This window comes from Sus scrofa, chromosome 5 (assembly GCF_054392235.1).
Source record: "Sus scrofa isolate SSC_HxYL_T2T_F1_AM1 chromosome 5, Sscrofa_HxYL_maternal_Yorkshire_Landrace_v2.0, whole genome shotgun sequence".
NCBI lineage: Eukaryota > Metazoa > Chordata > Mammalia > Artiodactyla > Suidae > Sus > Sus scrofa.
Genome location: NC_139387.1, coordinates 79,066,116 through 79,090,201, shown reverse-complemented (window position 1 = coordinate 79,090,201; position 24,086 = coordinate 79,066,116). Strand labels below are relative to the sequence as shown.

At 38.1% G+C, this 24,086-nt stretch overlaps 1 protein-coding gene across 2 annotated transcripts in view; it reads right to left on the bottom strand.

The window, feature by feature from the left end:
* MUC19 (mucin 19, oligomeric) overlaps positions 1–24,086 on the bottom strand; it is a 166,716-nt gene that overhangs the window by 16,868 nt on the left and 125,762 nt on the right. The window contains exons 46-82 of one of the 2 annotated variants that reach the window (XM_085024733.1): positions 22,825–22,878; positions 21,939–21,992; positions 21,444–21,497; positions 21,267–21,320; positions 20,669–20,722; positions 20,475–20,522; positions 20,191–20,241; positions 20,008–20,061; positions 19,314–19,367; positions 18,862–18,903; positions 18,379–18,426; positions 18,086–18,139; positions 17,437–17,484; positions 16,808–16,861; positions 15,835–15,885; positions 15,555–15,608; positions 15,345–15,398; positions 14,888–14,923; positions 14,287–14,340; positions 13,726–13,773; positions 13,430–13,483; positions 13,196–13,249; positions 12,821–12,874; positions 12,642–12,695; positions 12,335–12,388; positions 9,223–9,276; positions 9,048–9,098; positions 8,539–8,580; positions 8,052–8,105; positions 6,501–6,554; positions 5,980–6,033; positions 5,769–5,816; positions 4,274–4,303; positions 2,135–2,166; positions 1,893–2,055; positions 1,508–1,545; positions 172–282 (exon numbers count right to left, since the gene is read on the bottom strand). In XM_085024733.1, the coding sequence (XP_084880859.1) occupies positions 172–282; positions 1,508–1,545; positions 1,893–2,055; positions 2,135–2,166; positions 4,274–4,303; positions 5,769–5,816; positions 5,980–6,033; positions 6,501–6,554; positions 8,052–8,105; positions 8,539–8,580; positions 9,048–9,098; positions 9,223–9,276; positions 12,335–12,388; positions 12,642–12,695; positions 12,821–12,874; positions 13,196–13,249; positions 13,430–13,483; positions 13,726–13,773; positions 14,287–14,340; positions 14,888–14,923; positions 15,345–15,398; positions 15,555–15,608; positions 15,835–15,885; positions 16,808–16,861; positions 17,437–17,484; positions 18,086–18,139; positions 18,379–18,426; positions 18,862–18,903; positions 19,314–19,367; positions 20,008–20,061; positions 20,191–20,241; positions 20,475–20,522; positions 20,669–20,722; positions 21,267–21,320; positions 21,444–21,497; positions 21,939–21,992; positions 22,825–22,878 (2,021 nt within the window). 2 annotated transcript variants of the gene reach the window in all.

The following is a 24,086-nucleotide window of genomic DNA, read 5'->3' as shown; positions in this document are numbered from 1 at the left end:
CTGCCCAGGCATGGGAAAGTACCTCTGCCAGGGATGGAACCAGTGCCACAGCAGCAACCCAAGCAGCACAATGCCAGCTCCTTAACCCACTGCACCATCAGGGAACTCCCAGTTATGTTTATATTCGACATGAGAAGTGAATCTTGGTCACTGCTTAAGAAGATGACTTACTTCTGCGCACCAGGTCTGCTTTGGGCAGTTTTGGACCACGGCTGTGAAACCAGTGTTCTGGCAGGAGTAGGTAACACATGGGTTGTTGGGGTCATCAAATGAAGAACCAACCTGGGAGGTGGAGAGCAGGAGAACAAGCGCTTATTCATCTTGATTTTCTTTTTAGGTTGACAACAAAACAGGTAAAAGTTTTTCTCAAATTCAAAATGTTTAGTGAATTTCCAGAGGCACTTTGAGCCATTAGATTAATATTTAAGAAAAGGTGGATTAAGGTCTTCCACTTCCATGAATAAATCAAAATGTTTCACTGAGAGCACAGAATATGTCAATATCTTCAATCTTCAAATTAAGATTCATCTATGGTAGCACTATTATGTTTTTTCAAGGATTTTAGAGAAAGTCCCACAAGACATGGTCTATCTTTGCTTTTAAAATTCTCAAGATTACTTTTAATTAATTTATGTGCAAAATTCAAACCTCAGTTTGGGAAATTCTATTTATATCAGGGCCTCAAATCACAAAGTGAACTTTCTGGTAAACTGAAATTTTATTATCTCAACTATTTAGCATATAAATGATTAGAAGTAAAACTTTCCTTTGTTCTTTAAACATCATATTTTATGTTTAAAACCTGTCATAGGTTTTCAAGTCAGATCACCTTTGGAAACTAAAATGTAAGAAGCCCAGAGAGAAATATGAGTGTAATAAATGAGTTATCAAATTAAATTATTACTAAATTATAGAGTCTTTCATGTACTTCCTAACATACCGCATATTTTATTTTAGATTTAATTTTTTAAGTATTTAGTATCACCAGTTCAAATTTATTAATATCAGTTTGAGAGTCATGTGGTTTTTTTATGGCTTTCTGATACTTTTTCTTAAACTTAAATTACTTTCCAATATGCCAAATCAGTTGTCAAATCCAGTCCTGAATAAACTGTGTTGTTATAGTCCCATAATGGAGTTCTAATCTTTAGGGTTTTCTTACTTGATCTCTGACAGTTTGGCCATCTGATCTTTCTAGCTATAATTACAGTTGAACTCTGTTCATTGCTTTGAAAGTTACAAAATATGTCTTCTCCATCTGGTGAGACACCTGGGAAATTCTCTTCAGAAACTCCACTGCTAGGTTAATGATCAAGTATATTTTCCTCTTTGAAACCAGTTATGGTCGATGTTACATTTGACCTTTCTTTTGACATGAATATGTGAAAAAAAAAGCAAAACAGATTCCACTCTGCCATTATCTCCAATTTTTTCATATGAGCTGAAAAAGCCTGAATCTATTCAGGATGATGTTAATAAAAGTCTTTTAAAGTAGAAATGACCTTACCTCATAGTCTGTATTGTTAAATAAACATGTTCTTTTTTCTGAAAAAAAATACACATTTTATCCTATGATAAACATTATAATTTTTATTTACAAAACAAATTGTATATGAGCTTGTATTTATCAACCAATAAGGAAACATTATAATGTTTCTTCCCAGAACACCATTATCTCCTTTTAATCCACTGCTTATGTTCATAACTGCTACTTCTGGGTTTCCCCTACTCCAAAGAGAGTAAGTTTTCAGAGGGCAAGTAATGATTCTGTTTTATTTATTACACCCATCAAGTACTTGACCCATATTAGTAGCTCAATAAATCTCTCTGGAATATGTGAGTACGTAAATTACGATTCAATTCAGTTCAAATAATATATGAGGAATACACACCACAGTGTCCGATTTCACAGCAGGTATCATTAGCTTTGAACTTGATGAGTCTCTCTCCAGTTTTGCATGTGGGTGGAGAAGGACACTCCTTGGGTTTACAGTCTACAGTCTTTGCCTCGGTACAGGTGCATTTATGGCAATTGGCGGTCCATACATCCCCAGGCTAAAATACAAACCAAGTTTAGACTTCTATGCAAATATGAGGACAGCAGATTTGAATTAGAGACAACCTGTGTACTTACAGACTTCTCTTCTCCCAGGGGACCATGACAAACTGTTAACATGATATGACAAATGTTAATTAAATTTGGAAAAATATAACTGTAAGTTGCACATAACCACCAGGTGACCAATACTGACTGGGCACCAAGATTTTAGAGATATAGAATTATGAAGGATTATAAGGTGCCATAAGGTGGAGAAAACGCATCCACCTAATTTAAGCAAACTGTCCCCAGCAAGCACATATGCATTTCCTATTTTTACAATCCCTAGAAAGGACAATTCTTGATCTCTCCTGACAGTAGTCAATAAATCTTATGGCTACTGTTTTACTTATTGTTTTACTTTCTAACTTCTGCCTGCATAATCCTACAAGTCACCAAGGCTACAAAATTACCAGGCCCAAGGGCTCTTTCTCAAGGTTTTCAAGTTCCCTGCAATAGCTAAGATTTGTAACACACCTTGAAAACAATCTTCCTTCAGACTGAATGCTCTGAAATTCCTCTTCATTAGCAGACTTTCATCCTTCCTCCCCTTTTGTCTCTATTCTTGCCCCTGGTACCTTCCTCCGCCTTTACAGTATCCTCGGTAATATCAAGTAGAGGACTCACAAACTTCTACTTCCAGTCCAGACATCCCGTAGGGGCTATGGACCTAAATCTCCCCCGGCCTAATAAACAGCATCTCAGCAGATCTTTAGGAACCTCAAACTCAATATGCACAAAACAGGTGGTAACATCTTGCCTCTAAAACCAGTTCTTTATCTAAACTGGTCACCTCCTGCCAAGAACTGTAATATTCTTTCAATTACTTAAGCTTAAAATTTAAAGTCTTCTTGATTCTTTTTCCTTTCAAGCATTTGGCATTGAATCTACTACAAAATTGTATACTCTTATCCTCACTTGAATCCCTTCCTTTCCTGGTTTTACTTGTTAACAGTATTGCCATGGGACCTTATTATCTTTGATATAGCACAATTTGGCTTTTTCGGGGGTTATTCTGATTCAGACCTCTTTCCAATCCAGTCAATTCTCTACGCCACAGGTGGGATAGTTTTTCTAAAGCTGAATTTTCATTCCATCATTGTTTTGATGGAAAACTTCTGATACCCCTTATAGTCTTGTAAACTAAACATCTTATTTCAGCATTCTAGCTTCTGAGGTTGCCATAAAATGTTTCCAATTATCTCAACCTTGTCTCACTTCTCTCATTTACAAACCCTGAACTAATCTACTTACTGTTCTCAAACTCTAGTTCTCTAATGAAATGAGAATCCTTCCAAAGGACACAATATATGTAATATATGTGACATATAATATGCACTCTCTATATAACGTCAGTCATATTTTTCACTGTGAAATTTATCTTCAGCCTTATATGAAAATTGCCTACGTTTCTTTGAAAACCTCTCTTCTCCCACCATATCCTAAGATCAGAGAATGATTTTTTTGTTAACTTTTGCCACTTTCTACAAAGCACATCATATTGGCTTAATAATTTTAGAGGAACTCAAATTATTGAATGTTGGCTACCCCAAATTTTTCTTGCTGCAATTCAGTTCTCAGAAAAGCTAGCATTATCTAGTTTAAAAATACTATCAGGAGTTCCCATTGTGGCTTAGCAGAAACAAATCTGACTAGCATCCATGAGGACTCAGGTTTGATCCCTGGCCTTGCTCAGGGGCTTAAGGATCCCAGGTTGCAGTGAGCCATGGTGAAGGTCACAGACTCTGCTCAGATCTGGCGTAGCTGTGGCTGTGGTGTAGGCCAGTGGCTACAGCTTCAATTCAACCCCTAGTCTGGGAATCTCTATATGTCACAGGCGTGGCCTTAAAAAGAAAAAAAAAAAGTAAAAATAGTATCAATGACAATATTTGATCAAGCTATCATATAGGTACATGAAACACTTTATATAGTAACTAAACTATTTTAATTGACAAGATGCATTTGTTTGGTTTGACTTTATTAGTTTGTGTGTGACAAAACAGACTATCATTCAATATTTATTTGGTAGATAAAAGCTAAAGTCATCCACTTCAAGTTTTCCTATTCTATAACATATGCATAGTTAATGACATTTATTGGCATGCCCTCTGAATTTTGATTTGCAAGAAGAACCATTAATGTAGAAAGATTGATTTTTGAGTAGAGAATTCTTACCTGGTGGTGGTGGAAGAGGTGCTGGACATCCTATGCAGAGAAAGATACCTCATATTAGTCTTTGAAGTTATTGGAATAGGTTTGGAGTAAATATAATTGTCTAATTGCTGAAAATAATTGGCTACATGACTGCATTGCTAGTCTTACAAGCAGACATATTCCCATCAATCTTCTCTTTCTGCTCCTCGTGGCATTTGACATTCTACCATTAGAGAGTATTTCCTTTAGATCTCAAATGTTAATGGGAAGGAGATATGAGAATCAAAAGGGGAAATGAGAATCAAAGTAAGCTTCTCTTCAAAATTTCTTAGAAAACAATTATGACTGATAGGACTATAAAATATACAATCAAACAAGGAAAAGGACAATTCAGATGTAGGAAACATAAGTAGTATTAGCTACCTGGTTTTAATCTTTTAAGAATTTTTATCCTCTTTTTGTCTTTTTACAATATTATAATCTTGTTCTATCTCCACCCTCACCAAATACTTTAAACTACTCTTTTTTTGAAGCCTTAACATATCACAAAGTTTGGCCAACCCTACAGTCCATTCATAAATTTCAAATTCTATCTCCAAATTACTAAAAATCACATCAATATTTTTATTCTATCTACCAAGCAGAAAGCTAAATGAGGAGCAACAGAATATTTGAAAGAAACTTATAGTTTCTTCATATTCGGGTGAAAAGAACCCAACAATTAATAGGTACAGAAAAACATAAAAGAAATTAATTAAAGATGTGCAAATCTGGGGAATAAAGTGTTTCTCTTTACTAAGGGAAACTGAGGTAATTCCCAATTATAAATGCTTGACTGAATAGCAGAAACCACCAACAGGAGAGAGAAATGATCTCTAGGCATAAATATAACAGAAACTTTCCTTACCCAGAATTCTAAGAATTCACTGAAGAAATGCATAACAGGAGGAATAAAATAATCTCATAATCTCCACATTGCTATCAAGAGTAATTTCTTTAAGACCTACCAGATCATGTCATTCCCTTAACAAAATCCTTAAGGAGATCCCATTTATTGTAAGGGTAAAATCTCATTTAAGTTTGGAAATAAGATCCTTCATAAACATTCCTTTGTTTACCTTCCTAATCTAGTTTCTTCCCTGAACTCCACCGACAGACATTACCAATCCCTGGTTGATTCCTAAAGTCACTCATGCCTTCCCACATCTTTGTGTTTACAGTGACATCTGGCAGGAATTCTCTTCTACCCTAGCTAATACTAAATTCAATCATCTCTTCTCTGATGCCTTCACTCAACATTACACTACCAACTAGTAAGCAGAAGTTAACACTCCCACTGCACTTCCAAAAACATAGCTGTTCCACACTTGTTTGAGTAGCATTAAATACACTGTAATGATAGTTTCTGTTCCCATAATAATCTCTCTCTCTCTCTCTCACACACACACACACACACACACGTGAAAGTATGTTAGTTGAAACATAACGAAGAAATTAATACTTTCCCCATACTGACCTGTTTTATTTTCATTTTCTTGATCTTCTGTTGCTCCTGCAGTGGTTTCTGAAGTAAAAGGATAGTGCTGTCATTCTATTTATTATAATATCAGGTCCCCTCTCAAGCCTCTGTTTGTGCAGGCACAAATGATCACACACATTCACATTTAAGGGATGCTACAGGTGGAAGAAACAATTCATTCTAGTGCATTTGAGTCATTTCAGTTTACCTGGGGAGGATACTTTGGGGCTTGCTGTGATTTCTTTTGACACTGAGGTGGAGCCTGTTGAAGGAAATATAAAAAAATTTCAGGAATACCACATTTCATAATCTCATTCTCAGAGACTTCAAGGTCATAACTAAGTCTTCAGGAGAGGAGTTCTAGGGAAAGCCTAACTCAAAAGATCCTAGAGGGGAAAAAAATCCCTAGCTGAACTTCAAAGTCATGTCCCCAAAGGGAATTTCAGATAATTTTCCCGCGCTCTCTCCTGTTTCTTTCCCACCATTCCTCTTCCCCAAACTCTGTTCCTTATACATAATCACAGGCACACTGATCCCTGAAGAGTTGGTATTGCTAGCGTTTGTCTGTTGCATTCCAGCTCTAGAAGTTTCCTTGACTCCTGTGGAAGCTGGGAGAAGAACAAATATACGAGTAGAGGGGACTAGAAAAGCTAGAGTTTAACTACAAGCAAACTGTCTTGTTTTCTGAGATGCCACCAAACAAAGCTCATTTATTTTTATTTGACTTACCTGTGGCAGAAATTCTAGGAGCAGTAGTTGTTTCAGATGCTTCCCTGGAGGTACCTAAAACAAGTAGGGAAAATGTAGTGAACTTTTTCTGGTCTCAGAAGAGTGAATCTGAAGACATCTTCTCATGGAATGAGTCTCAAAGGTGTACTGGAGTGTCTAATACACTTACTATTTCTAGCTCATGCTCCTGCCATTGAAACATACTAGGCCCTATCCTAGCAACTCCTTGCTCACAGAAGAACTGAATATTTTCCTATGACCCTGGTAACTTTACCACCTGAGGTCTTCTTCTCTAAATGACAAGAACTAATTTCATCCTTAGCTCTTTTACTTTCTATATCCTAGTGTCCTAGCTCTCCTGTATTAGTTTTGGGAGGGGAGTTGTATGAGCTGTTTATATACTTTGGATATTAACCCCTTGTCAGCCATATTATTTGCAAATGTTGTCTCCTATTTAGTAGGTTGTGTTTTCATTTTGTTGGTGGTTTCCTTTGTGTGAAAAAGCTTTCAAATTTTATTAGGTTCCATTTGCTTATTTTTGTTTTTATTTCTTTTGCTTTAGGAGACAGATCCAAAAAAAAATATTGGTACAATTTATTTCAGAGTATTCTGCCTCTGTTCGCTTCTAGGAATTTTATGGTTTCAAGTCTTACATTTAGGTCTTTAATCCTTTAGAACCATCATATGATCCAACAATTCCACTCCTGGTTATATATTCAGGCAAAAACAAAACATGCACCCCAATATACATTGCAGCACTCTTTGACCAAGATATAGAAGCAACCAAGTGTCCATCAACAGATAAATGGATAAAGAAGATATATATATCATATATATGATATATATATATGTGTATATATATATATAACACAAGCAATGGACTATTACTCTGCCATAAAAAAGAATGAACTTCTGCCAACACGGATGGACCTAGAGAGTATTATGCTTAGTGAAATAAGTCAGAGAAAGACAAATACTTATACGTTGAATCTATAAAATAAAAACCAAATAAATGTATACAGCAAAATAGAGGTATAGGAAACAAACTAGTAGATACAGTGGGGAGAGGGGAGAGGGAATAGGGAAAAGGCAAGATAGAGGTATGAGGTTAAGCAATACAAACTACTGTGTATAAAATAGGTAAGCAGCAAAGATACACTATACTCTACCTCCCTTTGGTAGCATGTGCTTGTGTACCTCTCCAAACTTACTTGGAAGTTCTGGTTGGAGCCCAGAAACTCAGAAGAGGAAGTCAAGCTTAGATGTCCAGAAGAGGACTTTCCCTAAGGAGATTCTACCCTATTTCCTGGCCCTTTATCTTTACCTTCAACATTCCCCTATGTTGAAGCAAAGGCATAGGAGTCATTAATTGAAAACACAACAGACTTGAACAACTGACTCTTATTTGTTTGCACCCCAGCTCTGGTGGTAGTCCCTAAGAAAGGCAAATAAGAATGAAGTCATTTTGTGCACTACTACAACAGTTCCAGAGAAGGGCTCTTATTTGTCTAGGCCTAGCTACTTAGAGCCATTTGCTTAAAATCTACTTGCCTGTATTTGAACTTCCAGGAATAACTGTTGTGCTAGAGGCTACCTCAGTGGTACCTATAATAAGAGAGAAGGATGAGCCTCATAAAGCCTTTCTCACCCTAAGAAGAGGGTGGTATTAACAAATATTTCTGTTTCTCTGAGTCAGTAGAAAACAGTTTAATAATTTTTCTTGCTCAAAAGGTTAACCTGGCATGTTTTCCAAAGTACTTCCTCGTGATTGCGTGTTCAAATATATAGGAGGAAAAAGTTGTACTTGCTTCATAGATCTTATTTCTCTAGATCTTGAATTCTCTAGAACTTGAAATTACATGAGAAATGTCTGTCCTATATTTACATGATTTACTTCCAGTGACTTAACTCCTTGGTTTTCCAGAAAAAAAACAGCAATAGAAAAAAATTGTCTGAACTTGTGATCAAGGATTAGGCATCTCCATCAAAGCCTTAATTAACAAATTTACTTGCATCAATTGCAGTGACCTTCACTCACCTTCTTGGCTACTGGTGACTCCTCCTGATCCTGGGCTATTGCCTGACAAAACAAAAGGAGAAAAATTCCTTTCTTTCTTTGTTTTCTTCTTTTTACATCCCCACCTGTGGCATATGGAAATTCTAGGTGTCTAATAGGAGCTGCAGCTGCCAGCCTACACCACAGCTACAACAACACCAGATCTGAGCTGCATCTGTGACTACATGGCAACTTGTAGCAATGCCTGATCCTTAACTCACTGAGGCCAGGGATTGAACACGCATCCTCATGGACACTATGTTGGGTTCTTAAGCAGCTGAGCCACCATGGGAACTCCAAAAGAAATAAAAGGATGTGACTAGAGAATCACATCTATAGTATGTCCTCAAGGAAAAACCAAGGTGGGTCTTATGATCTGTTATTAAATTCAAAGAAGCCAGATTTAAGAAGGTTAATTTTCATTCACAGCCTGTATGTAGTAAACCCGAGTGAAAAAAACCATGGAGAATCCAAAATCTAGTGAAACCCACCTGATGAAATCCCTGCTTCAGTGGTTCCAACACCTTTAAAAGTTGTGGCTTCTGTAAGGGTAAAGGAAGAAAAATTGAGAAGATTGAGAGTTGGTAAATATGAAAATGATGCAGCAGTACACAATCTTGTCCCTAGAGCCACTTAAAGGAAAATTCCATTTACTATTTGACTTACCTGTTTTGACACCTCCAGGTGAGGATGTAGTACCAGAGCCTGTCTCAGTGGTACCTGAGACGGAAGATAAAAGAGAGGGAAATGTGCAATGATGTCTTTCTTACTGCATGGAGATCATGGTTTAAGACAAATCCTGTATTTCCGTGAAAGAATGCATTGCTTTTCTAGGACTTTTTGCTCCAAAGGTGAAATAAGTATTTTTTATTGATCTATTTATTTCCTCTGGTAAAGTCCAGTCTTCTAGGATCCTTCTTTTCTGGAATTAGTATCGTGGAGATTGGCAACTCCCCCATCTTCAACTTTTTAACCTCCTCTCATCTGTTTTACTTCTAAAGACCGGCTCCCTGAAGTTATTTTGATGACTCATGAAGGTTAAAAATGGAAATGATTAAGAATCTTGGCATCCTTAATTGAAATTAATCAAGTATTTCAAGATTGTTCTCCCTTCTAAATTCAAAGTTTTATATATATATTTGTCTTTTCTAGGGCTGCACCTGTGGCATATGGAGGTTCCTGGGCTAGGGGTCTAATCAGAGCTGCAGCCCACCGCCTACGCCAGAGCCACAGCAACACGGGATCCAAGCCGAGTCTGCCACCTACACCACAGCTCACAGCAATGCCAGATCCTTATCCTGCTGAGCAAGGCCAAGGATTGAACCTGCAACCTCATGGCTCCTAGTCAGATTCGTTAACCACTTAGCCACAGCGGAAACACCCAAAGTTTTATAATTATAAAGCTGGGCACTCTTCAATGTAATAATGAAAAAAAAAAAACATGAAGATTCTGCTTGATCTTATTTGATCTGAAATTCTGAATCCCCAAATTAGAAGCAATATAGTGCTCTTGGGTCACATCACAATACTAAAAACCTTTGTCTTATGGATTTGACTTAATCCATAAGGCAATTGCTAAACCCCAGCTCTTCCCCTTTTCAGGCTCCTTTTTCTTTGCCCACCCTGTATAGCCCCAGCAATCACGTTTCAATGTATTTGTCTTCTCTTCTCACTCTATCTGTTCACCATAAGGAAATGCTATACAGCATCCACAGTTTCAAGTATTACTTCTAAGTGATAGACTGACAAGTCTCTATCTCCCAGTACAAGCCTCTCTTCCGTGTTCTAGTTGTATTTAACACTCCTGCTGAGCATATTAGCTGGAAACCTCAGAGCATCTTGAACTGTCAGAATTTGACCTCACTATATTTTCTACCAGTTATCATTTTTTCCTTCCTCTAGTATACTCCCAAATTTAGTGGGTGGCACGACCATCCATCTATCCAGGCACTCAAACCATGAAGCAGAACTCATCCAAACTTCTTCCTATCCTTCATCTGCCCCCTAACCACTACTACACTAAAACTGATTATAACTTGTCAATACATTGCTCATTCCCTCTGATCATCCTTCTGCCTCCTATTTCCTCATTACTGCCTTATTTCAGTCTCCTAATTATGCCTATCTTCTAACAGTCTCAAGCTGGAAAACAGGTCTGCACCTTTACTCTCTTATGCCACTTCACATCAATTTTCAAAATTATGTCTAGCTAATCTTCCAAAAAAGCAAATCTGTGCATGGTAATCAGCATACCAAATAAATTTTCAATTGCACCTTATTGCCAAGGGATCATGTTTTACATTTTTGGTTCGATAATAATCGAACACTCTATTATAATATTATTATGGTGAAATATAAAATTGATGCATGATCTCTTTTTTTTTTTTCACCTTATTTCAGGAAATTTCACCTAGAAGTTTCAAAAATCTCCCAGCATCTGCTCTTGCAGTTTTCTTTCAATGTCTGGATTATAGTCCACAAGTATACTGGACTATTATAATTTTTTTTTTTTTTTTTTGTCTTTTTGCTATTTCTTGGGCCGCTCCCGCGGCATATGGAGGTTCCCAGGCTAGGGGTCCAATCGGAGCTGTAGCCACCGGCCTACGCCAGAGCCACAGCAACGTGGGATCCGAGCCGCGTCTGCAACCTACACCACAGCTCATGGCAATGCCGGATCGTTAACCCACTGAGCAAGGGCAGGGACCAAACCCGCAACCTCATGGTTCCTAGTCGGATTCGTTAACCACTGCGCCACGACGGGAACTCCTGGACTATTATAATTTCTTGAACTATTTTAAACCCCTATCCTTTTTAATAGAATAATATGTCTTCCCTTGATCCCTTTCACCAAGAAAACATAAAATTTTAATGTGACTCCAAAAATGCCCTGAGTTTATTTCGGTTATCTTCATTTACCTGGGTTGGAAAACTTATGGTAACAGTGACTTCACCTGATAAGACAGTAACACTGATGGAGACAAGTAGGGAGGCATCTACCCAAAAGACTCCTGCGCTCATTAAGGTATTTACTGCTAGGAAGCTATGTTCTAATAAGTATGCATCTGATGATATCTGTAACCCAGGGAATTCTGATGCATTAAGATAACTAGTTCCAGTTGACTCCAAAGAGTTTTTGAATGCAAAGTTTTATCACCTTTTGTCAGTAGTAGAAGAAATAGTCCCAAAGAAGATGGCTTTTTGCCTGAGAATCTCACAGAGAGAGCTTTCTTTGGTAACTTTGACTAACTCATGTTGGAAGCTCCAGAAACAAGTATGGTTTTAAGAAAAAGAAAAAAAAAAAGCTATACCAGTGGAATTTTAATTGGAAATGAAAATGAGAGCAAGAGAGAATGATAGAGAAATTGTGAAACTCAGAGAGAGATAGTAGCAATGATTTTTTTTTTTTTTGCCCTTAGAATAGCATAGACTTGGATACATTCATATTTTTTTATAAGCAGCAAAGGGGCTTATTTATACAAACAGAAGCAAACACCATGTTTTCCCAGTAACTCTTTCATTTCCCCAAGCCAATAAATGGTAAAAGTCTCAGAAAAGAGCCTTTTCTTTATGGTCTAATGCTTTGGATAAAAGTGATTTTTGTCTGATCATTTGTTTTATTTCCTGTGACTTAGCTTTCTCCTTGGGTGTGTGTGTGTTCAGGGGGTGTAAATTTTATTAATTTAATTTGTTGGGACTTTAGTCATGAGGGTAAACCCACAAGAATGGATTGTGTATGCAGGAGAACTTCAAGAAGAATGATTTATATATATCTACTAACCAGGAGTGGAATTTTCTGGGCCCGTGGAAATTCCAGTGGATCTTGAAGTAGCCCCTGCAAGACCAAGTCCAAGATGGATAAAGGACTGAAAACAACTCATCATTCTTAGCTTCAGAGAATCACATCCGAAAAACTGGCATATGGAGAAATTCAGTCTGAAAGGCCAAGACTGATGGATTTTACACACTGTCTCTTCAAATGGAATACGAAGTCTCTCTCAGCTGGTTTTCTCATCCATTCCTCATCTAACACAAACTTAAACAGAAAGCAGTTGAAAACCCAGAGGCTGAAAGAGCCAACCACTCACCAACTGCCGTTCCAGCTCCAGTGGCAGCTCTGACTTCTGTAGGAGTTGTAGCCTCTGAAAAGAAATAAAAGAAGAGTGGTACAGGATGCAAACGTGTGGGAAAATGTGTAACAGTATTTTATGGGATTAGGTCTCAAAAGTTCACATAGGCAAGATTCTTCGGCTTTTCCATGACTCACTTGTGTTGAAACTCCCAGGTGCGACAGTTGTGCCAACAGTCACCCCGGTGATAACTAAAATCACAAGAGGAGAGAATCAAGTTATGAATCCCGTTTCACTAGGGATTCAAACTAGGATTTGGTTTAAAACAAATTATATCAGGAACTTTCTTGCCTTAAGTAATATACATCATGTGTGGTTTCTATTATTATTTTATTACAAATACACAAAATAAAGGTTAATTGACATTGGTCAAATAAAGGATGATGAACATCCTGACAGATTTGTACCCAAAGAGAGATTTAGGTAGAATAGAATCCCCCTAAGTTTGTCATAGCCAATGTGATTTACTTTAAGATGGAGAGAAAAATAATTATTCGATGGCTAGTGCTCACCTATTTTAATTCCACCCTGGGTGGTTTCACCTCTTCCTAAAGACGTAGTGGCCCCTAAGTGAAAGGAAGAGAGGAGAAGAAAAGTAAATTCAGAAAAGTCATGTAATTCAGAAAAGTTGAGTGGTATTCACTGGGTATGGTAGGGAATGTGTGTGTTTGGGCAGAGGAGTTGAAGGTTAGAGGCAATCCCATTACTGAAGTTACTTATTAGGGACTGTTAGGTTATTGTTCTACCTGTGTTAGAGCTTCCAGATGCTACTGTTGTACCAGAGACTACACGAGTGATACCTGAAGAGAGAAACAGAGACTCCAATTGTGATGCATTCACTGTCCCAAGAAGACCATGACCAACAAGACTGTCTGGGACTTGAACGTGGAAGACCCTTCTTGGGGCTCTCTTGTCAAAATGAGATGCATTCTTCATATTTAAATTCAGGGCCACAATAAACACACTGACTCGTGTCCCAATCTTGAGGATTTGCTGCTTATGATTAAATTATCAGAGATCTCTGGGTCTCTCCCATATTTACCTGTTTTACTTCCAGGGCTTGTCCTCTCAGATGGGCTGGTGGTAGCTCCTAATAACAAGAAATAGAAACAATATTTGCGTGAATGCATTTAATTGTATTCAATGAATAAATTCATCACATCTGAAATCCAAAATTAGATGGACTTGAGCATCCAGAGTTATTTCATCATCTCTGCTTCCCTAATCAGAACTACGTGGACATATATTGCCTTCATCTTGCACCAGAGTAATAGCCTGAATGTCAAAGGAGAAACTTTTCTGGACTCGCCTCTTAGGAATGACAGTATAAGGTTTGCTCTAGAAGAAATGATACAATTTTAATAAATTTGTTAAGTTTCCTCTAATAAATGCCCCCAAGAAAAGGCAAAGGCAGAATATAAATTATCAGGAACCCAATAGTTTCTTTGCTTATGCTTCCTTCTGTGAAAGTTGTACCTTCTGAGAATGAAAGGGTGGAAATTAGTGAGGGCTAATAGAAAGTCATAAAAATGTTATCACGCGCTATTGCTCCAGAAATTGCCCCAAGAAAGAAACGATAGCACCCTTTTCCTCATTGAATTACCTGTGTTGGAACTTCCAGGTAAGAGGGTGCTGCCAAAACCCACTGCAGTAGTACCTAAAAGCAAAATTGAATGGTATCTTTGTGTCAATTTTATTCCTATAATAAGAAGAGCATATTATAAGATAAGATGGATAAACTACAGAATTCTTTATTTTGTGAAAAGACTCTTTTCAGGGATAGTTTTTTTGAGTTTTTTATGTTTCTTTCTATTTTTGTTGTTAATATTTTTGTCTTTTGTCCTTTTAGGGCCATACCACCTGCATATGGAGGTTCCCAGGCTATGGGTCCAATTGGAGCTGTAGCTGCAGGCCTACCTCACAGCCACAGCAACGCCAGATCCAAGCAGTGTCTGTGATCTACACCATAGCTCACAGCAATGCCGGAGCCTCAACCCACCGAGCAAGGCCAGGAATCATGGTTCCTAGTCGGATTCATTTCTGCTGTACCATGATGGGAACTCCATGTTTCTTTCTAATGTAATGTTTCATTCCCAATAAAACTTGGTGAGGAGAGGGTGCAATGGGGGAGGGGAGCATTTCAGTGATAATATTCCTTTCTCTGGGATCAGTGTCAGGATACAAAGGTATTTTCCTCTACTAACCTGTTTGAATGCCAGTGACTTGGGTACTAGATCCCCCTAGAAGAATAAACAATGAAGGGTTTACGGTCCACTGAATTTTCATTTGGTTAAAGTATTGATGTTAATGAAATCTTAATGTTCAAGTAAAGTTTAGACATGTGGAGAAGAAATCTAGTGCTATAGCACGGCAGTAGTAGAGCATCATGGCTAAGTGGGTGGACTCTGAATCCAGACGGCCCAAGTTGAAATCTGCTGCTTCTTTGCTGTGTGACCTTGCGCAAGTTAGTTAATATCTCTGAGCCACAGGTTTTCTTATCTTTGAAAACAATAGTACTCACCTCAGTTTGGGGTGAGAGAAAAGAAATAATAATGTGTAAGGTTCAGAATGGTGCCTCGCACATAGTTAGCGTTCAAAAGATTTAGCTAGTATTGCTACTGTAAGTGAAAAATGGAGAGGTTATGAAGCTTGAGTGCTCACCTGTATTTATTCCACTTCCTGGTGTCCCACTGCCTCCAGAGGGCACTATACTTTCTAAGAGAGAAGAAAGGTTTTAAAAAACAAAATGTAAGGAAGAGGATTTAGCATTCTCAGGAGAGTTGAGGACAATTTTCCTGAAAACAGTACCATGAAAGAAACTTCACTACCAGAGGTTTTCCTGTGGAGGATTCTCTTGGTTGGTTGGCTCACCTGAGTTAGAAGTCCCAGATTCATATGTAGTGCCAGAAGCTACCCTCGTGGTACCTGCAAGGAGGAAAGAGATGGTAACTCTTCCTCTCATGGGAGGAATCTGATCATCTTTGGGGCTTTTTCAATTGCTTGTGAATTGTTCGTGTTCTCTTATACACAGTTTTATCCCCAAATCGAACAACAATGCAAATTCCTCAGCATAGGAGCCTTCTTTTCTGGAATTTAAGGATTATTCATGCTCTGCCCTTTATTCTTCTGGCCCCCATCCTGCCATAGTCACCTAATGATGTGCTTCTAGTTCCTTCATTTATCAGTACTCCAGTGGTAGCTCCTAAGAGGATGAAAACAGGAAAACTTCTGAGTGTAAAGATACACACATTGGGATAACGACTGCACATTTTCAGTCACTTTTGTACTTAGGGATCCAATGAATAGAGATTGATTTTTTTGTGTGTTCTCATTGTAGCCTTCTGCTTACCTGAAGTAGCACCCTCTGGGACTGTCTTTCCATCATTTAATTTTGTGGTGAGGAAAAAGAAAACTTTCTAGACATTTTGATCTACACATATGACACTAGACCGTGGAAACAGAGGGACTTCAAAAATATGCCCCATTTAATTCAAAGTCAAGTAACAAAAAAAACATTGATCTGAGATGAGAGTTTCTAAAAAATTCCTTTCTAAGAAACAAAAAACCACAGTCGACCCTTGAACAATACAGGGGTTGGGGGTGCCAACTCTCTTCGTAGTCAAAAATCCATGCATAATTTACAGTGGGCCCTCTGTATCCACAGCTCCTCCCTATCCATTGTTCCACATCCATGGTTTCAAGCAACCACAGATTGTGTGGTAAGAGTAATATTTATTGTCAGAAAAAATCCCCATGTAAGTGGACCTGTGAGGTTCAATCCCATGTTGTTCAAGGGCCAACTTTGATTTATCAATCAAATTCTCTCTTTCTCTCTCTCTCTCTCTCTCTCTCTCTCTATCTCTCTCTCTCTCTCTCTCACACACACACACACACACACAATAATTCTCATCTATTTTCAATCCCATTGCAGTAGTTCTAATGACTCCAGGGGAAGTGTGGTGGCTTCTGGAAATAAAAAAAAAGAAGAAGAAACAGGTAAAGATGGGGACTTAGGAAGAAGGGAAATTAGACTGGGATGCTCCTATATGAGAAGATCAATGCAAAAGACAATTCTGTCATCTTATTTCCAGAAAGGGTGATTTCTTTCCAGTTTGAGAACCTACCTGTACTAGAACTTCCAGGTGCAACTGTGGTACCTAAGACCACACCTGTGGTACCTGAAATGAGAAGGACATGGGATTATCATGAAATATCTTCCATATCAAGGCAATCTAAGTATAAAATCAATGTATAACAATAAATGTATATTTCTAGGGCCTTATCATTCAGTGTTATATTGTACATGGACAGCTCCCGGAGGCAACATTCATAGAAAATATTTTGTCCAGGTGGCAGCCCTGTGAGTATGCCCTTTCATTGGTCTTATTTCACTCATTTGACATATAGTTATTGAGCCCTGTCTAGTACTAGAGATTTATCAGTGAATAAAATAAATGAAGATTTTATTTTTACTCAAGAAGCCTATCTTCCATATACACACTACTGTATAGAATGGATGGTTTATGGGGACCTGCTGAATAGCACAGAGATAGTCTGTGATAACCTCTGTGGGGAAAGAATTGGAAAAAAAAGGATATATGTATATGTATAACTGAATCACTTTGTTGTACAGCAGAAATTATCACAACAGTGTAAATAAACTATGATTCAATAAAACTTTAAGGAAAAAGGCTGCTTCGCAAGTATAACACAAAATCTTCAACTGAGAACAGAGGAATTTTTCCACATTTACCTGTTCTACTTCCAGTGACTTGACTGTCTGATGCTCCAGAGGTCGTTCCTAATAGTTGGGAGTAGGAAGAAGATTCTATGTATATTATATTTAATCATACATGAAGGCAACTAACCATTAAGCAATTTAGAGTTAAAGCTCAAGATAAAAAGGTCAATGGGAGGCGAAATTTTCTATGTTCACGTTCGTCATCTTCTTACTTAAGAGAGTCTTCTGGGACAGTGTTGACTCCTGCTGATTCTGCAGGAGCACCTATAACGTTCAGTGGATTAATTTTCCAGGGAATTAATGTTCCTACCACCCTCTTCAGAAATCCATACCACAAGGCCAGACATGGAGAAAGGCTGGTCCAGAAACAAGCTAAGGGGTGTGAATCCACAGTATGTTTGGCTTCGCATGCAGGCTGGAGGGCCTCCCCTTCCTGTATAATCTCTCTCATCCAGAGTCAAACTCATGGTGATTCTCAATAGCAATGTTAACATCTGGGAATCCCAGTTCTCACTGATTTCATCACAGTGATTCCGAGGCTTTCTAAGGAATTTTAAACCTCCGGAAAAAGGAAATGAGGAAAGGAGAAAGTCTGACTGGGATTCATGTTTCTCCTTGAGGTTAGACAAAGGATGACTGTCCTTGTAATATATTCCATTACCAGTGCTGGAACTCCCAGATGCAATAGCTGGGTTGGAAACTGCTTCACTGGTACCTGAAATCACAAAGGAGACGAGCTTGTATGTTCCTCCCATTATATTCAAGAAGGGCTGAGAAGAGAATCATTACGTTTCTTTAAAGTCACGGAAGGCCTATTCTAGACTTCCTTACATATGTTTCCATAAGTATTTTTTTTTTCCAAAAAACAGGTAAAATTATATTTTCACATTAGAAGTCTCCTTTTTCTGAATGTTGGTACATATCAAGGAGATATTTATATTTTCTCACGTTTACCTGTTTCACTGCCAGAGACCTGGCTCCCTGGTACAGTGGTCTGGGCTCCTGAAGAGAAGATAAGAGACAGAGAGAAAGAGAGATTGAAAGAGAGAGAGAGAATATTCCGCTGCATATGAACTCAAGAATTTGAGTGAATATTAGCACTTTGGAATTTGGAGGCTCAGACAAAAATTTCCATAGGGCAGAAATCACTCTGCTCTCTGTATTGCAGCCAGAAGGAATTCACAAAAAAGGAAAATTTTCTAAATTCCAGATAATACGCTGGTGATATTTGTAATTCCAGTGGAGAAATCCCATCTGGTCTTTAGACTTGAAGCAGTGAAGCTCAAGTCTAGATTTCATAGATTTTCAAAAAGATTATATCTCTAATAGCAAACCTATTTTGACTCATTTGCACATTCCAAAACTATACACTTTCTCAGGGAAAGTCTAGAGAGTTCTAAACCTGAATACCCCAAATCACAGGCTCTATGTTCTCACCTGTTTGAGGTCCAATTCTAGTCTCTGTGGAAGTTGTGGCCTCTGAGGGAAGAAATAGAAGGATGATGAAATCTGGTGATTTAGAATACTGGAATAGATGTTGGGATATCATGTTATTATGGAAGCTCTAAAAGAGAGATCATGACAAATGAGATTAAATACAGGGAATTTACTTTTTTTTTTTTTTTTCCATTTTAGGGCTGCACTTGCAGCATATGGAAAGTCCCAGGCTAGGAGTTGAATAGGAGCTATAGCCACTGGCTTATGCCACAGACACAGCAACACCAGATCCAAGTCACATCTGTGACCTACACCACAGCTCAGAGCAATGCCAGATCCTTAACCCACAGAGTGAGGCCAGGAATAGAACCTATGTGCTCATGGATGCTAGTCAGATTCATTTCCGCTGAGCCACTACAGGAACTCTGAGAATTTCCTTCTTGATAACCTACCTGTGGTAGCATTTCCAGATGCAATAGTGGTTCCAGACAATTCTCCAGTGGTACCTAAAATGCAAAAAGTAAATACAGCAATACATCATTTCCTCTTCAGTTCATCTTGGAATCATTGATGTGGCCTCAAGGCACAGATATCCCTTTCTGAAAGCTGTCTACAAAGAAAATGGAAAATAAACAATTTTACAGCATTTCACTTATCAGGTCAGCCTTGAATGGATGTGTTGCTCCTGGGGTTCCCTTTACTATGTAATAAAAAAAAGCAGGTCTTAAAATCACCCTTATTTGTTTCACTTCTGGGGACATATCTACCTGGTGTGCCTGAGGTGCCTAAGTGAGGGAATAAAGCATGGTTTAATTTTTATAAGTAGCAATCTTTGGTAGAATTTGGAACGCTTTGATGATGAGATGCTCTCGTGAAGTTTTCTGATGAAGAGAGATAAAAAATAAACAATAAACATCATGTATAATTGTATGAGAGAGATGACAGAGTGGTAGGCTATGGGAGAAAGGTAAGCTGAGTAAGGAGGACTGGAAGTACTGGGGCATTGGGCTATATAACACGTTAAATCTAAGAAAATTCTGAAAGTCATTGCAGATCACTCTGTAGGATATTACACCTCCCAAAAGGCAAGCCCTCAGAGAGTCAAAATTCATGCTAAACCTTAAAATGTGAGAAACACATTCTCACCAGGTCTGGATCCAGTTCCAGGTGAGCCACTGCCTCCTATGAAAGTTGTGGCCTCTGAGGGAATAAAATGATGAACAATGAGGTCGGAGGATTTGGGCTATTAGAAAAAGAATTATGCTAATACTTTATCAGAGCTGGTTTATTATGAGGTTAAATATAGAGATGTCCTCCTTGTTAACCTACCTGTGTGGGAACTTCCAGATATGACTGTCGTAGAGAATTCTCCTGAAGTACCTAAAATGAGAAAAAATAAAGGGATCAACACAGCAGTAGCTTCCAATACTAAAGTAGCTATGCAGCCTTGAACCACTAGAGGACCTTTCCTGAAGATTTTTGATGAAGGTAATGAAACATCAATTACTTCCCATAATTTCCTTTTCTGACTCACCAATTGATCATTATTGCCACTGGAGTTTCCTTTCCATAGATCCCACTGAAAGTGAAAGAAGACTTTATGTCACCCTTACCTGTTTCACTTCCAGACTCTGGGCTCCCTGGTGTGGTGACAGAACTGCCTGAAGGAAAAAAAAAGGCAGATGATGGGTTTATCTTTCTAAACTTTACTCATCAATTACTTGAGCCATTTTGCTATTCAGATACTTAAAATAGACTTCTTTGACTCTAATGTCCTAACATAGTTAATTTATTTTGTCCATCTTACCTGGCTTGGAACTCTGTGAACTATGGCTGAATCCAGGTAAAACTATGGTGGTACCTAATAAAGCAAATAGAGCAAGTATTCAAAGAAGGTATACATTTCATCATTCCACTACTATTTATTAATTATCTCTTCTGTGTAATATTGTTAGAGGCTCTTGGATACATCACTAGGCAGAATATTCGAAGATCCCTCGCCTAACACAGCTTACGTGCTAGCAGCTGGAGACCAGCAGTTAACAATAAACATAATAAATATGTTGATATGATGGATATTAGTAAGTCCTCTGGGAATGTGTCAAACTATAAAAGGACTGGGGACTTGGTAGGCAGGGGCTGGCCAGCAGGTTTCCCTTGTCCCTGCCATCCAACAACTAGCTCTGCAAGCCTGGACCTTTGGAAATCCACATGGAACCATCCAAGGCCAAAGAATTCCTAGGCAAACCCAAATTTGTGACTCTGGCATATTTGTGTTCTGAGAGGAAATTCAGGCCCCGTTTCTGGGCCCACTTTCGCAGACATATGTTCACTGTATTCACACAAAATTGATTATAAGACAAAACAAAATACAAAGCCTCAGACTGAAAAAAAAAAAATCTCACCTCCTGGAAGATCTGTGTGGGTGGTCCCACTTCTCCCTATGGAAGTTGTGGCCTCTGATAGGGAAAAGAAAGAAAGGAGTCAACACCAGGGTGTGGGAAAACACACATTGTGCTTTTGTCAGAATAGAGAATCCAAGGCATCAATGCCCAGATGTTACCTGTATTTTTCAGACTTACCTGTGTTATAACTTCCAGGTTCCAGTGTCTTTCTAGAGACTATACCAGTAGTACCTAAAGCAAGACAGAGTCAGTGGTCACTTGCTCAATTGCTTTTCCCCCCACATGATTTAAATAAGAATCTAAAGTGTCTGTGTAGGAGCAAACTACAACCTTGAGATTTTAGTGCCAATAAGTAATCCATATAAGCCCCTTGTAACATGTCTCTTTACAACAGTTTTACTGATAAAAGTTTTTGACTATCAAGTCTCTTTCTTGGAAAGGAGATAGGAAATTTCTGTCCACATTCCTGATTCATCTGTCCTTAGATTGACCTCATAATATTATAGTGAAGGTTCTTCTAAGCTCAGGAAATAAGGAAGCAATGTTAAGAATTGTCTTCCTTTTCCCCCCTGAATGTGCTCAACGTAACATATATAACTAGAGTAGATATTTTCACAAGATTGTTTTTCAGAAGCTGTTAGAGAATTCAGGTATTAGCTTAGCAGTGCTCACCAGTGGCGATTCCAACTCTGGTTGTTTCATTTTCTCCTGGGAATGTTGTGGCCTCTGAGGGAGAGAAGGAGGGAAGAATTAATTGGAGACTATTTAAGGATCATGGAAAAGATGTGGTGGTAGACCCAAAAAGGATAATGACAGAGGAGAGTGATCATAGTCACTGTGGTGTTATTTCTTTCCTAAAAACATGACTCTAAAAAGAACTTAAGTATATTTCACTATATCCAACATCATTGCTCACAAGCACTTCTCTGATGATGAATCCTATGTTTTCTTCTCATGAACCATTTTATTACCAAAGCAATCAGAGTGAAAATGTTCTCAACCAGAGAGATGCTTCCTGGCTTTCTAGGTGGAGGAAACAGGGTGGGTTTCTCCCATGCTCACACATCTTACTCTCAGTGACTTGGCTTTATGATGCTATAGTGGTACCCACTATGGATTGGAAATAAGAAGATATGAGTGTGCTGAGATTGTGAGACATTGGGAAAATACTGTGCTCTCCATTGCTTCTCTGTGAAAAGCATGCAACTATCTACGTGGGGCAGACATGTTTTCAGGTTTGTGAGGCTCTTTTTTGTTTCTCAGGAATACAAAGCTTTCTCATGTTTCCCTCTAAAAGCTTATGATGTTTGTAATTCCATAGGAGACATTATTCATAACAATTCATATAATCATCCCATCTTCAGGGATGAGAGCTATGATTCTGGACTCTGCTATTCGCAGCTTTTCAGAAAAAAATTTCAAAACTGAAAAAGAATTAGTCAGCCCCAAATGCAATATTAGTGAAGTAAATATGAACCCTCACCAGAAATTTTCTCTAGGCTCTCCTGTAAGTGTTACAAATAGTGATAATAACAAGACAGGAGCTGATCCTTCTCACCTGTTTTGAATCCAACTCCAGAAGTGCCAGCACCTTCTATGGAAGTTGTAGCCTCTGAGAGAGGAAATAGGAGAAAAGTAAATTCTGGGCATATGGGATGCTGGGCAGAGCTATTTAACATTATTTTATCACAAAAACCCTATACAAATCCTCACGTCCTGAAAAAAAAAAACCCATAGAGGTATTTTTCTTATTATTTCAACTCTACTTGTGTTGGAAATGTCTCAAAGGAGTTCTGAGCTCTCTGGTAGTCAGTACTGGGTGACAACTGAGTGATGGATGTTGAATAGTCCCCAGTCAACTAAGGTAGAATCTAGTGCATCAGATGGGCGAGTATCAGAATCAACCACCTCAAGAGATAAAGACCAGAAAGGGTTTTATATCAGTGAACAAAATAAGAAAAAAATGATGTCTGTCCTCATGGAGGTTATACTCAAATATAAATTCTAAAGGAATACAGAGCAGAAACAATTACGAAAAAAAGTTCTAAAGAATAAACTTTTCTCTTAAAACTAAAAAATTTAATGGAAGAGATCAGATGTGTTCAGGGTGGTATGGCCATGGCCAAAAAAATTAATGGAAATGGTGACAAATAAAACTAATATGATAAGAAATATATTTCCTTTTTTTAATAAAGAGGGATATTTCTAGAGTTATTTCTATTTGTTCGATTTTTTAAGTTTGAACACGACCAGTGTAGAATTTAACTATTATGTAAGATCTTCAATAAAATTTTTACTATGATTTAAGAAGGCATAAGAACAGAAAAAGAAAAACCCCTATACTGCCAAAATCTAATTTGCATTTGTTCTATTAATCTTATAAATTCAGACTTCTGATATTGTATTTTCTTGACAGCAACACCATTTATTTCCAAAAAAACATATTTTTTGGCTTTTTGGCTTTCCCAGGGCCACACATACAGCATATGGAGGTTCCCAGGCTAAGGGTTAAATTGTAGCTATAGCCACGGAACACTGCCACAGCCACAACAACGTGGGATCCGAGCCATCTCTGTGACCTACACCATAGATCACAGAAATGCCAGACGCATAACACACTGTTATACGTGGTTAAAACAAATTGATAATTATATTCATTTTGTTCAAGCTGTAAAATAATAAATTTACTGTATTTAAGTAAATTTCAACATTAGATTTAATAATAAACCTAAAAAACCTCCGGGTCTCCTTAACGCTGCGAAAGAGGGTCTAGCAGATTCTGTCACCCCGACAAATGAGGCAGTTGTTCCCGGGCCAGCA